Here is a 14,875-nt window from a genome sequence, read left to right as displayed (position 1 = left end):
TTTTAGAGGAGTGTATTGAGAATCTATCAGTGTTCTACTCTGGCCTGCTGGGTAAATATTTTACTCACACCTAAACATGCACATTCCTTGGATTTTTTACCACTAACCATTCTTGAAACCCATTCTTTAAACAATACACTTTTTTATTTGTCATTAGTAGTGATGAGCAAATTTTTAGCCAGGCATGGATTTGTAGCGAATTTCCACATTTCTCCATTGGTAAATTGTTTTGCGAAACTTCTGCGAAAATATGACGCGGAAAAATTCGGCACATGTCAATTTTTTTTTGTTGCGCATCAAATTGGCCACGGTCGCGTCAAATCAGGCGTGGTCATGTCAAAAAGGGGTCCAGTCGTGTGCAATTGGGGCGCATCAAAAAATGGACACGGTCGTGTAAAAAAAAGCGTGGGCGACAAAAAAATTGTGCAACAAATGCGAGTGTACTGAGAATCTGTCAATGTTCTACTCTTGCCTGCTGGGTAAATATTTTACTCTGTGAAAATTCGCAGCAGAAAAATTTGTTGTGCATCAAATTGGGTGCGGTCACATCAAGAAAGAGTGAAGGCACGTCAAAAAATGGGCATGGTCTCATAAAAATTGCCCACGGCCGTGGCAAAAAAGCGCGGGCAACAAAAATAGATGCCGGCAACAAAAAATAGATGTGAGCAACAAAAAAATTTTGCAAATTTTTCACTGTTTCGCAAATTTTCTTGTAGTTTCATGAATTTTATGGCAGAGTGAAACAGGACAGATTCGCTCATCCCTCATCATTAGTCAAGGCAAACCCCATAACCCCTAACTATTAAGCTCTGGCCACATTTTTTATAGATTGGCCACTCTCTGACTGCTCACATTGTCTCCTTGACTTTTCATTGGTGTTACATGCTTATAGGTTTTATAAGGTAGGGGTCTTCAAAAACAGCACACAGTTTTAAAGGCATAAGATAATTAATTACTGGGTAGACAGCCCAACAATCACAAGGAAGTTTGCTCTGCTTTTTCCTGCAAAACAGGTAAAATGGAAAAGACAAGGGTTTTTGTAGGTTTTTTATGGAAACACGCAGGTATTAAACAATATTACTTAATTGGGTATTAAATATTTCTTCTAAACCTACATTTGCGAATCTATACAAACTTGCTTTGTATCTCTGTGGGAATAATTCCATTACTAAATAAATAAATCTTGTTCTACAAACTACCAGGATACATAATTGAATATAATACTCATGTTTTGTGTATCTTTGTGTATATTTATGTACTGTAGTCATAATAACTTAATACTTCAAAAATACAATTGTGCTTACTGCAACTATTCAAATTAGAAATCCCAATTCCCATGAATTACATTCATCTTTACAATTCTCAGATTCCCATAGCAGAATACTGAAGATATTTTGAATTTAAGTTACAAATCCATCTACAAAAACTGGCTATGTAACACTTGACCTTTCTTTGTTAAACTACTTTATTCATATTACATTCTAGCTGTTAATTGAATAAAAATGTACAGCAGTGTACTTGTGATAACCTGCAAACATATGTTAGATTAATTATAATTATAAAAATGCTAACTCACAAGCACATGTTGCAATAATCTATATTGTGTCATTTTAAACAGAACCTAACTTATTTGTACTCATACTTCACCTCCAGTACCTATGAACTGCTGATTAAATCAAGAGGTATACTCTTACAATAACTTGCATGTTTTAATGAAACTTAGAAATTCTCTATAATAATATTTGCACAATTTATATATTGGCATTCAGTTTTACAAGCAGGTAATATATTTATTTGAAGTATTTTGTAGTTAAATTTTAGACCTTCCAATTCAGTGAAATGTAAAGTGTGTTTCTAAATGGACAGGTTAAACAAAATCATCATATGACTATAGACTTATTGTTTAACAAGAAATTCAGCAAACCATGTATTTTACATTACAATTTGGATGAAACCTGAATGTACTGATGTACAATCCCTTTGGGACAGATTTACCGATTTTGCCCATCCATGTTCAGACAACTGACTAAGTGGCTTTTGTTTGAAATAAAATGCTCTCCACCTTAAAGGAACAGTAACACCAAAAAATTAAAGAGCTTTAAAGTAATAAAAATATAATGCACTGTTGCCCTGCACTGGTAAAACTGATGTGTTTGCTACAGTAACACTACTATAAGTTATTTAATAAGCTGCTGTGTAGCCACGGGGGCAGCCATTCAAGCTGGAAAAAAGGAGAAAAGGCACAGGTTACATAGCAGATAACAGATAAGTTCTGTAGAATACAATAGGGTTTTATCTGTTATCTGCTATGTGCCTGTGCCTTTTCTCCTTTGAATGACTGCCTCCATGGCTACATAGCAGCTTATTTATATAAATTATAGTAGACTTTCTGAAGTAAACACACAACTTTTACCAGTGCAGAGCAGCAGCACATTATATTTTAGTTACTTTTATACACTTTCATTTTTTGGTGTTACTGTTCCTTTAACCTCAACACTTGGCAGCAAGCCACAGCAATCAATTCAAGAAAAATCAGATGAACCACCACAGAAATACGGTTGATATTTTTGCTATTTTTTTATCTGTAAGTAAGGGTTTGTATTTAGTTTGAAATTTAGATTCATTTTTGGTTCGTGATACCAAATTTGGAAAAATCTCGATAGTGGATTTGATGCATCCTTTAGAATTCAGATTTGGCTTGCTATTTAGCCAAATCTTTAGTAAAGGATTTGGTATTCTGCCATATCCACAGGATTATGGATTAGGTTCATCCCTAATTAGAAATCAGAGAGCCAGAAAGTTGTATTCTAATACCATCATGATTTTATAATATATTAGTGCAACAAGATCAGTTCAATAGAGTTCCTGACAAAGGATCTATTAACATGTTCATGTGTAACATGTTTGAAATGGATACACAATAAAATCATGGAGGCATGCAAAAACTACTGTTTAGTTCCCAGAGTGATTTGAAATGTTATGTGAGCCTTAACAAAGTTTTCAAACTAGTAATGACTGAATTTGTCCTTTTTCTTCACGGGAAAAAATTGTGAAACATCAGGAAAATTCATGAAACAGTGAAAAATCTGCGGGATGCATTTGTTGCGTGCCTTTTTTGTCGCCTACTTTTTTTTTTTTTGTCGCCCCCGTGCTATTTTGCCGCGATCAAGTTTTTTTTATGCGCACTTAATTTTTCAACACCGAGTCTTTCTGCGCTGAATTTTCACTGGAGTTTCACAAAACAATGCGCCAATGGCGAAATAAGGAAATTCGCTGTGAATCCATGCCTGGCTAGAAAAATTTGCTCATCACTACTTCAAACCTGTATGCAAGCTATTACACCATGACACAGGGCATTTAATTTTTGTTGCTGCAAAATTTTACAGCAAAAAAAATTACACAAAAAAATTATCACTGGCATCAATCTTATATATAAAGAAAAACATTTGTGAGAGTTTGAAATCTGGAAGTTAGTGAGGTTTCACAGGGACTATGGGTTTGGCATTTGTCTTTTTATCAACATAATTAGTATTAATGTAAATTATTATTTTAAAATTCTGCTTTGCAGATGATTTTTCAAACTGTGAGGCCACTTCGCAGAAGTGGAAGTCTGCAGTCCTGTTCACTTAGATGACTTTTCACTCAAAAATTACCACTTGTGGTAATGTACAAATGTGGTGGGATATAGTGTTCCCTATTGAATTCTGGATTTCTATTTTTCTCTGGATGTGAAATAGATTTGTGGCAAATTCTGCATTTCGCCATTGGCAGATTGCTTCGCAAAACAGGCGACAAAATTTGCCATGGAAAAATATTATACATTTTTTTTTGAAGCACAGCATTTTGCAAAAGATTTGTTAATTTTTCGGCAAATCGAAACGGAACAGATTCGCTCATCACTACTGTCTGCAGACCCTGTAACCCTAAAGTGAAGAGCATTGCTTTAATAATATAATGCATCCAGATGCCTGGAGAAAGGCTAACTATGGTGTTTGTAGTCTGGGCAAAAGCACTGCTGCAAATTAGTTAAGGGGGAATCTGTTCCATTATTATACTCTGAAAAATGTTCAAAATGCTCAAGATTTTTGAAAAGCATTGAAGTCAATTTTTCTGTGGCTGCTGTTTTTTTGCAATACATTGGGGCACATTTACTAAAATCTGATTTTTTTTCTGGGCTTAAAATGATATGATAAAAATTCAGAGTAGCCACAATAATTTCTGAAGTTCTAAAATGTCCCGACAATGCTTTTATCGTTCGTACAAAAATATCGCAATTGTGTTCTGAAAATCATGCTGAAAAGTTTGTTGCCACGAAAACCTTTCTGACTTTGATGCCTTCCATGTCTGGCTTTGGAAGCCTTCTATAGGACTTAATTGCATGCGACAGATCTAACCTGGTAAACAAATAGTACTGAGGAAAGTGTAACCAAAGCGAATTCTGAAATGTTTGTATTCTTTGCGCAAAGTACATTTTTTTTCTTGGACATTTAACAAAAACCATAAAAAACTTAAAAAATATGAAATTATCTCAAAATTGTTTAGTAAATGGGCCTCATTGAAATAATGGGCATTTTTTTTCTAGTGAAACCTAGTAAATATTTATGTTCATCACTATTGCCAATTGTAACTTTCTAACCAACTGTACTAACATATTTTCTGGTATATAAACATCAAACAAATTCATCTGTGACACCTAGTTTGTTTTTTTGTTATCAAACTGTTCTCAGGGTGTATCTGTGTGCATTTGTTGTTTGTGGATTTTTACATATTTTTGAGATAAGTACATTTTTTACTCTTAATTCACTTTAAAGACTATAAAAGGTTTTCATGTGCCTTCTTTTGTGCAAAAGAACAGACAGTTCTGCTTTATTTTCTTTTGTTGTTTGTCAATTATGAGGCCCAGAAAACTCTACAGATTTGCTTTTCACACTTTCAGCATCTAATTGCTTCACGTTGTCTACCAAAATGTTGTTTTTAGCTGTGATTTCTTTTTCTGTCATGAAAAAAAAAAGATTCACGGTCTTGTCAATGTTCCCATCATAGTAGATGTTAACACAAATACTTTAATCTAATGTACTGTATACACCTCATTGAAGCATGATTCTTCTTACTAGAAAAAAAAAATTGCAATTCAAATCATTCTTCCGTGTTTTACAATATTTATTCATGTTTATCAAAAAGAAACACAATAATTTTAAGACTGAACAGGAACTAGTAAGACAAGCAGAAACGTATTTCTTGCAATTCATTTGTATTTTCTTGTATGCTATGTGGGATTGGTTGATGTGCATGCCTGAGCATAGGGGGGGCAATTATTTGTAGAAGAATCTTAACTGTATAAGATGAATAGATTTACACAGTGTACACAGTACACCCTCTTAGGGCTACAACTTACATTCATTAGCATTCTGACATTTCTTCTTGGTCCCCAGATTGTTTTAAATCACAAAAACACATTTCTATCCACCCTATAAGCAATTACTGGCAGAAACCCGCACTGAACACTTTATTGGAAAAAGTTATTCATCCTTTAAAATAGATTTCCATCAATTATGGCATATTTGACACAATTGTATGCGCCTTGCGGTAATTTCTGCTAAAAAGCCTGGTTTTACATTCCTAGAGTGCCGCTTGGTATGTTTGTTAGATTTACAGATAATTAACTGTTAATCTGAAACAAAGTTGTGCTGCTGTTACCCCCTTTAGGAAAAATCCAATGCGCTTACCATCTAGTTTATGTGTTTATAGTTTTTTTTCAAATATTGATTGGCTGAATTGGTAGAAAATGCCGTTTTTCATAATTCATAACATTTCTGATGAACAAAACATTATTTTTACCTTGCAGATACATCATGCAGATTTCTGTCAATAAAACAAACACAGACAACGTGAAGGAAATTGCTCTTCTATGGAATTCACTGGGCTTAAAAGAAGTTCAGTTAGTAAATTATTCAGTCATACTTGACCTACCAGGCTCAACTCCAAATACAATCACTACGAACAATGGGCAGTGCTATTATCCAAGCGGACAGGCGTGTGATGAAAAGACCAAAGGGCAACAGAGTCAGGAGTTTCTCCACTCATATGCTGCCTACTCTGCCAAAGGCACTCTCAAGGTAACATTCCTATTTATCCTGCCATATTTTTCATAAGCAGCATCTGTAAATTGTTAATTATAAACAGAATAATAATAACTTGTCAGTTGTATCAATGGTCAAAGTGATTTGGGTGTTAAATCACAAGTAGCAAAACAGAACAACATTCTGATGCTGGACATTTTATGTTACAATATCTGTTATTTGTTTAGCAAGACCATTCTTCCCTGATGTTGAATACTGTTTTGAATGGTTTGCTTTACAGAAGTGACATTAAGCTTGCCTGAAACTAAAACAAGCACTTTGTTTCTTTAACCCTTTCTATGCCAAAATAAATTTGCACCTCAGGAATGCTTGCTAATGGACAATTTTTGAAAATCCTATGCTCTTGACCAGGGATCCCCAACCTTTTTGACATATAAGCCACATTTAAATGTAAAAAGAGTTAGGGGGCAACACAAGCATTCAAAAGTTCCTGGGGCGCCATATAAGGACTTGGCTAGTTGGTAGCCCCTATGTCAACTGGCAGCTTATAGAAGGCTCTGTTTGGCAATACACCTGGTTTTTATACAACCAAAACTTGACACCAAGCCCAGAATTCAAAAACAAGCACCTCCTTTAGGGCCACTGGGAGCAACATGCAAAGGGTTGGTGAGCAACATGTTGGGGATAACTGCTCTTGACAGTGCAACCTCAATCTGGCTCTTAATCACTGCATACCCCATTTTTCCTCCCACAACACACCCTTTATTAAAGACAATGATGACACCCAGGATGTATAAATGTATAAACAGGTCATAGCTATTATTAAACAGACAGTAAGATAAAATACATTAACAATTAACAACTATGACAAGCAAGGATAGGGCTAGCCTGCACTTTCTGATGCTGCACAGTGCACTTCATTGGATTTTTTGTTTCCATTGTGAGGTGCACAGTGCAGTCATTCCCCTGGGCAGAAGTTCTCAGTGGATGAGTACCAAGGGGCACACACTTGCTCCACTTAATGCTCTTGCACTTCTGCCCAGGGGTCCCTTATATAGAAGAGCAGTTCTTTCAAATGCTTTGCATTTTAGGGATACAGATCCAGACTGGCTGCTGGTTGCCTGGTAGCTAATTTGTATTTACAACAGCATTCAGGGTGGTGCAGCACCAGAGTTCCACAGCATCAATAGGTGCACATGAGTGTAATTGAGCAAAAAAGGCAGGATAGATAACATGGCTTTTAGTGGAACTACACTGTTATCACAGTTTAATTGTTTTAAAATATTAACCAAAAAGGACAAATTGAATTAGCCCATTTTTAAATATAACCAAAACACCTGGATTTAGTACAGATTTGAGCAACACATATCTTTGCTTTTGTGTTTTTTATTTTGCTGCTAACTCTTACTGACACAATAGCCATAAACATATTTCCATAAAAAAAGATCATATCAAACATTTTTATTTAGATGAATTACTATAGCAAATGATTTTTCTCATTCTTAGCTGCCTTGAACAACATTTGGCTCAGGCAGACATTGTGTTTGTTCCCATATTTATTCACAGCTCTGATTTTGCTTTTCTTGTTAAATTCACATTGGAAATTCCATTGCAAATAACATTTTCTCTGTTGCTCTCATACCGCCAAAGGGTCTGCAACTCTGTTCGGCTCTGTCACTGTTGTTAAACTTGTTTAAGGCTGCTCAGATAGAGGAACTCAGTATCACTGGTATTGTATCCTTACAAGGTTATTTGTAGAAGAGCAATTCTTCCTTCCATGGACTCATGTCAAGTCCATTCATCATGTACCTATTTTATATGAGGTATGCAAGCTGTATTTTCCAGTAACAGTTTAAACAGCATTTGTGATATCTAAAATCTAGGAGGAAAAAAAATACTTAGTGCCACTGTGATGGATGATGCATACCTTGAAACTTCTTTCTAATGCATTGCACATTGCAAAGGCAACACAGCTTACCCTATTAAACTGACAAACAGGTCAAAAGAGGCAATAGGGGAGAGTTGTGTTGTCAGCTGCAACCCGCAAATATAGAATAATACCACATCATTTTGTATAGACCAGGCATAAGAACAACAATTTTGATGTTTTACTTTGTTTTTGTTGGAGAAAATAGCTTTAGTTTATGAACGCAGTTTCAGAAGTCTGTGAGTTGTTGAACAATGCAAATCAGTCACAGGCACCTGCTCAGTGAACTTAAAACAGCTTTGTTTTCTCAAAAGCAAATTGCATTAGAGCAAGTAATAATATTCACTCATCTGAAAACATGTATCACCATGTTTGCTAAAGTAGAAGATTGATTCTGTGCTTCTACCTTGTAAAACTTTCTCAAGGATTTAAATATCATTTACTTAGAACACAATATAATATATAAAGTTTACTCTGAATGCATCTTTTTGAATATATGTAACATATCAAATACATAATATTTGACCCAACCTCAATATGAGACCCTTGTATAAAAAGCGCTATTTATATAGATCTTCCCTAAAACTATACTGCATGAGTACTATTACTTAAGGCTGATTTAACAACTTTTAAGAAAACAAAACTGTGATAACGAAAATAAATAATTGCAACAAAACCTGTGGGACTTACACAATCCTGGTTTTTATTATCAATCAATAACATATTTGTGATAAAACACAAATAAAAATCTTGAAAAAAATGACCACAATGTTTAATTTTCAATAAGTCACTAAAATAAATATTATAATAAACTTTGGGGAATAAAATTGATGTCAATCTTGAGAGATTTGCATTTTTTTGCTTTGATAAATTGATCATTCAAGTTTTAAAACCTTTTATAAATTCACAATTGTGTTTTTTCTAAAACAAATTTGCCAATATATATTGATCTCTCTCAGTATTTGTAAAAAGTAAGCCACCATTTTCTCATACCATCCATCTCTCATCTTAAATCTTTCTATCTTGCTGCTCATAATCTCTGCAATTCCATCTCTGAATTTGTCTGAAAGGAACGCTCTCTTAGCCCCTTAACAAAAAAAACCCGAAAAATCCCAGATACTACATTTTGGAGCAGTAGGAGTCCTATTTGTGCCTGTATGTTATCCACCCACTTAGGTCTATGGGCATGGACTTACTTTCTGCTTTTTATTTTATCATGTGGCATTTAATTGCTGTACATTTATGCTTATTTATTTACTACTATCTATTAGAATGTCTGTTATAATAAATATAATAATGTGTAAAATTGTACAGTCCTGTATATCCTAGTATGGCTTTATAAATTAAGTTTTACGTACGTACGTACGTACGTACGTACGTACGTACGTACGTACGTACGTACATACATCCATAGATACATATCTGATGATGGTTTCAAGTCTCTACATAGAGGAGATTCACCATCACAATCTCACATTTTAATAAATGCTTGAAAACCAATACTTTAGGCAAGTAACAGTGTCCATTATGGACAGAAAACTATAAACAATTTATCACCCCTTTATTTTGCATAGTATAATGGATTATTGTACTCCCATAAACCTAGCTAGAATAAGGTCCCACACCAAAAATAACAAAATTGTTCATTTGGTGTCATCTAAAGTACCCAATAAAACATACAATCGGTCATGTTTTTAGCCATAATGCAGGTTTATTTTCCGAATTTTAGCATTACTGTGGGTCCCACCAATATAGCATGCTCTGCCAATTGAATGACTGATACATTTTAGGCCTCACTCTTGTGCAGGCATCTTTCACATTATGCAGAAAACCAAACACAACCAGCATTATACTACAAGATACAAGTATGGATCATGTATTGGAGCAAGTACCTTGTGAATAGCTGTTGGATAGATGCAATTGTGATGAGCACATTTTTTCCGCAGGCATGGATTTGCAGCGAATTTCCGCATTTCGCTATTGGCGGAATTTTTTTTGAGACAAACAATTGGCGTACAACAACAAGCCTGGGATCAATACAGCCCAGAAGTGTTCAGTCCTAGAGAGAGTGTCCTCTCTAATGAAGTCAGGGAGCAGGGACCCTGTGAACAAAGATTAGTAATAGCAGGGCAGTTCAGTAATAGCACTTTCTAGGAAAGTCAGGTCTTTTAGCAATAGCTAGTAAGCTAGTAATAGCAGCTCTTTGTGCTCCAACCAGGAGAGACAGTGGGGTGTAGTCTTCTGAAAGGCTATGCTGCCTTAGTGAAGGGACCACAGTAGTGACAAGGCTATCAGGCTTAGATTTATTCTCCCTGATCCAGGTCTGCCGCTAAGGCTATTAACCTACGTTCCCCAAGCTGGACCTCCTCAGTGATGCACCTTTCAAATCTGCTCTATTATTTTGTATCCTTCTTTCCTGTTTCATACAGCATCAGCTAAAGTACCATTAAACATGCATGTGTTTTTTTTACATATAAAATGATGTAATATCTAAAGATGGACTTTTTTTGGATGGAGTTTTTTTTACTGAAAACGAATACACTTCTCAGCACTACAACTAAAGAAATCTATTCACTGAAATAAATGAAGCTTTTAAAACAAAGATTTCACTCCAGGGTTTGACATTAGCTAAGCTTCATCTGTATACCCTAGAGCTTCCTGCCATAATTATGCAGTAAATCAGCCCCAGACTACACATACATTGGCTAGTGCAGCTTTCATTTTGATACTTTTCCTTTCTGCATATTCTCTACAATTAATTCTCTTCTCTGCTACCTCATCTGCATTAGCTCTCTCTTGGATGAATAAGAACCTCATGTGTAACACCATTCTCTTGGCTGAATAACTACTAAACTAGTAGTCCTTGATTGATGATCCTGGTGGTTGACCATTTACTGTAGAAGTTCCCCTTCATTTCCCATCCATCTACTTTGTATTTTTGTCTAATCACTTGAGTATTGGTTCCTATCAAGCATCTTTTCATCCTGCAGACTCTGTAACAAGATGCAGTAGAGTGTGACTATGTTTATGGAATAGCAGAAATAAACCAATGAACTTTAGATGTGTGCAAACTAGCATGTTTAAAATAACAAGGTGTGTTCCAGGGTGTTTTTAAAAAATGTATAAAAATAAATATGCATAAATCTGCAAAGGGCTTTGCAGCTACATCTTCCATCTGATAATTTAATAACAACCATTTTAAAACACCATTTTTCCAAGCAGATATATTATTTGTCCACAACATTTCAAACTTAAATTTTATAACACAGTGTGATCCTTTTAGAACTTGTCTTGCTGTTCCCTTCCTGTCTTTTCTTGACTCATGGTGACTTTACAAATTGGCCCTTCTAGTCAAGATGTGACAGAAATGACTCATCTATCATTGTAATTGTAAGCAGATACTGTATTATAGTTTTTAACTCAGCAATATGTTTTACATTTCTTTAGGGAGAGATTGTTGATGTGCAGTATGGAACTGTGGAAGATCTACAAAACATAAAACTGGTAAAATCTGTAAAAAACAGCATTGCTCTCATAAAACTTGGAGTGCTGCCATTTTTGTACAAGGTCAGTAAAACAACATAGCTACTTCTTGTGTTTATCTATGTTGGACTCCAACTTTTTTATGGAGTTATAGGCAGTAATGATACAGTCAGTATAATCTCAGCTATCCAATATTTGTCCAGTTATTGTAGGGTTGCCACTAGGTATGCAACCAATCTGCAATTTTTGGGTTTAGGAGAATAAATAAGTGGGTGAATACTGTACTGAATTTGAACCTTGATTTGCGTATTAATGCCTGAGGAAAAATGTCATCATCTGTGAAGAAAGTCACTGTTCTGTAGATTGAGTTCTATAGAGTCACAATTCACAAACACTAACAACGAACCCAAATCCTGCAAAAAGTGCAAGGATTTAACCAAATCCAAACTGATTCCTGGATTCAGTATATTTACTACTTGCCACCTCATGCAGTTAAAAGCCAACACATTAAAATACATGTTCTATTGAGCTATTTATTTAGCAACAGGCAAACAAAATGTTATTATTATTATTTTGCATAAAAATTTTGATTTTAGGCTATATTAAAAAGATGGGATAAAGTCATAGAAATGTTAATAACACTTTTATATTTGCCCAAAACAGCTGTACAGTACATTTTAATTAATGTAAAATTGTGGGCAGAGAACCTTGCTTTATTTTTTGCTACATTAAAAATGTATATTTGGTAGTCACAAAATAGACACTAAACATTTGCATAGATAGAATAAAAATAAAATACAATAGAAATGATTTCAAATACAAATGCCCATGTTATTGGTAATGCAAGAGAAAAGGTATACACTCATTGACAATGTGTTTTTTTTTTTACTTTGTTTTAATGGAATAAACCCCACAATCTGACCCTTCTATGATATTATTACACAACATACTAAAAACTGAAGAAATGCAAGAAATACTAAAATGACTGTTGTTTAAATAGTTATATCTAAATCCATCTCTGGAAAGATCCCATTAAAACAACCCTTTTCTAAAACACAAGTAGAGGGGCAATTTTAAAGTCCTTATTGCAGCAATAACCTTTGGAAAATTGAGAACTAGCTTTATTTTTTATTTCCAGCTGAGCCATGGGATTCCCCTGAATACTGAGATAACAAAGTTTCAGTAACAATCGCTTTTTCTCTGTAATAATAAAATAGGTTCTTTTTATAGTAGCTTTAAAGATTTGCACACCATGTTACAGAAAACCCTCTTTTCCAGAAAATACCAGGTCCCAAGTACTCCTTGTAATAGCATGCCGTTTCCTCAGTGTATTTCATGGTTTAATCATAATGTAAGGTCCGTGGCCTTTAGGCTGGAAAATGAGGACTGAGAAGGCAGCTGACAGTGGGTCAGGACAGCAAAATTGTTAATGAAAGACTGACTCTGATTGTTATTATGGAAGCAAGGGACAGGCACAAGTAACAGGCAATTTAGAAAAAAAACTTGCAACATAGGTAAGGTTGGGATTGATTGCACCATTCTGCTCATAACTAAATATTTTTTTGTTGATTGTCATAAACAAAAGTTAAGTTTATTCCCTTTAAAAAAAATATGTATATATTTGTCAGCGGCATTTGATCCCCATTGTGATGACATGCTCACCTCGCACAGTTAACTTTTATTTGAGATGGACCTATTTTCAGCAACTTTTCAGTTAGACTTCATGATGTATGTATGTATTATGGTGGATATCTTTATGGAGGATGTCTATCACATTGGTAGAACTATTTTTTTTAAAAATGCCTTCTTTTTATTAAATAAATAAGGTTTGTACTTACCAATCCCAGGGATTTGGGTTATCTCACTGGAGAAGGTTGTTGGCCCCCTCTACCCTACGCAGATGCAGAAATTAGGACGTAGACAATGGGAAGAGAGAAATGCCAGTGCTTCTGCTAATGCCTGGTCTCTCTTTTATTCACTCTTGTTCAAATAATCACATTGACAATCAATAAAATTAACATTATGCTAATGAACAAGAACAAAGGTGCAAATGCAGTAGCACTTAAAAACTCTCTCTCTATTCTGGTTCCACTGACAATTACTACATTAATGCTGTACACATAATTGTAATATAAAAAAAAAACACACACATCTAGGAGACATTTTTTACATTGAGGAAGGTTGTTGCAATGTTCTACTAGAGAAACTGTAAGGCCCCACTTTTATTTTTATTCTCATTTTTGATTGTTATACTTATTAGACCCTCTTTTCTTTATCTTCCTGTCTGACTTTTCAATTGCTGCCCACTTGCTAGGGCAAGTAAATGTTAGCAAAATTTATAATGAGTTAATTATAACAGTTTGTCAATGTCCTTTTAAGAAATCTCTTTAAGTTTCTGTTTCCATAGAAGAGTTTGCTTTGCTCTTCAGGGTCCTGGAAAGGGCTCCCTCTTCTTTTCTCCTGCTACAGGGGTTTATTTATTTTACACATGCATTGAGACAGGCTTCTTACAGAACCAATTCACTCTTTGTCTGCTTCTTCCAGCACTTTCTTTTCCCCATCTGCAGGCCTACCTTCCTGTCACATGGGTGTGCCTGAGACAGCTTTGGTAGGAATATGGACCCAGTTTGGCTTGGGCCCTTTTCTAGGATCCATCACCTAATAGCAAGTAACTATTATATTTAGTTTTATACAGACTTAATGGCCAATGAAAAGACTGAATTCCTGCTCTGGGGTCTAGAATGCCCTGAGTCCACTAAATGATTGTCTGGTGGTCTGACTCCCGATGCATCTGTCAATAAAAGTCTAACAAAAATTGCAGTATGTGTGTGATAGCCCCACTTTCTGACACACTACAAAGAAGAAATTTTGTTGCAGGGTGAGTTTTTTTCAACAATGTAAACTGCAAACCCTAGGGGGTATTTGTATTCCAAGAACCCAATAGTGCCAACAGTTAAGAAATGTCATCATCACTTTAAATCATTCTAGAATGTCTTACTGCTGTGAGAAAAATATAGATATGCAAAATGCTGATCATTTTTTTTTCAATTTAGCCTGCCATTTAAAGCAGAGAATAAACATTTTATAATCTTTATGTAAACAGAAATAAACCAGATTGTTGGCATTTTGCATCAAAGATTGCCAGTAGAAAGGTCAGAATTAGCACGATCAACTAAACTAAACAATGTTCACTGCTAAATGTACTGCATTTTTGAAGAAAAGTTTTATGTAACAGTGATTGATTAATTTCATGTACTGATCATATAAATAAAGGTTTTGAAAATGAGGTTGGCTGAAGCACAGGAGCTTTTGACAACGTTTAATACTTTCTGTAAATAATAATAATATATAATATATAATCTATCTGTCTATAAAGCTATCTTTC

The 14,875-nt window shown here is 34.8% G+C and overlaps 1 protein-coding gene across 1 annotated transcript in view; it reads left to right on the top strand.

The window, feature by feature from the left end:
• Positions 1–14,875, top strand: part of naaladl2 (N-acetylated alpha-linked acidic dipeptidase-like 2) — a 322,123-nt gene that overhangs the window by 139,674 nt on the left and 167,574 nt on the right. Inside the window, exons 4-5 of the mRNA XM_031902480.1 lie at positions 5,846–6,116; positions 11,455–11,574. Of these exons, the coding sequence (XP_031758340.1) occupies positions 5,846–6,116; positions 11,455–11,574 (391 nt within the window). The remainder of the gene's footprint in view (positions 1–5,845; positions 6,117–11,454; positions 11,575–14,875) is intronic.

The sequence above is a fragment of the Xenopus tropicalis genome, chromosome 5 (genome assembly GCF_000004195.4).
Source record: "Xenopus tropicalis strain Nigerian chromosome 5, UCB_Xtro_10.0, whole genome shotgun sequence".
NCBI classification, from domain to species: domain Eukaryota; kingdom Metazoa; phylum Chordata; class Amphibia; order Anura; family Pipidae; genus Xenopus; species Xenopus tropicalis.
This window is presented reverse-complemented; position numbering and strand designations above follow the sequence as displayed.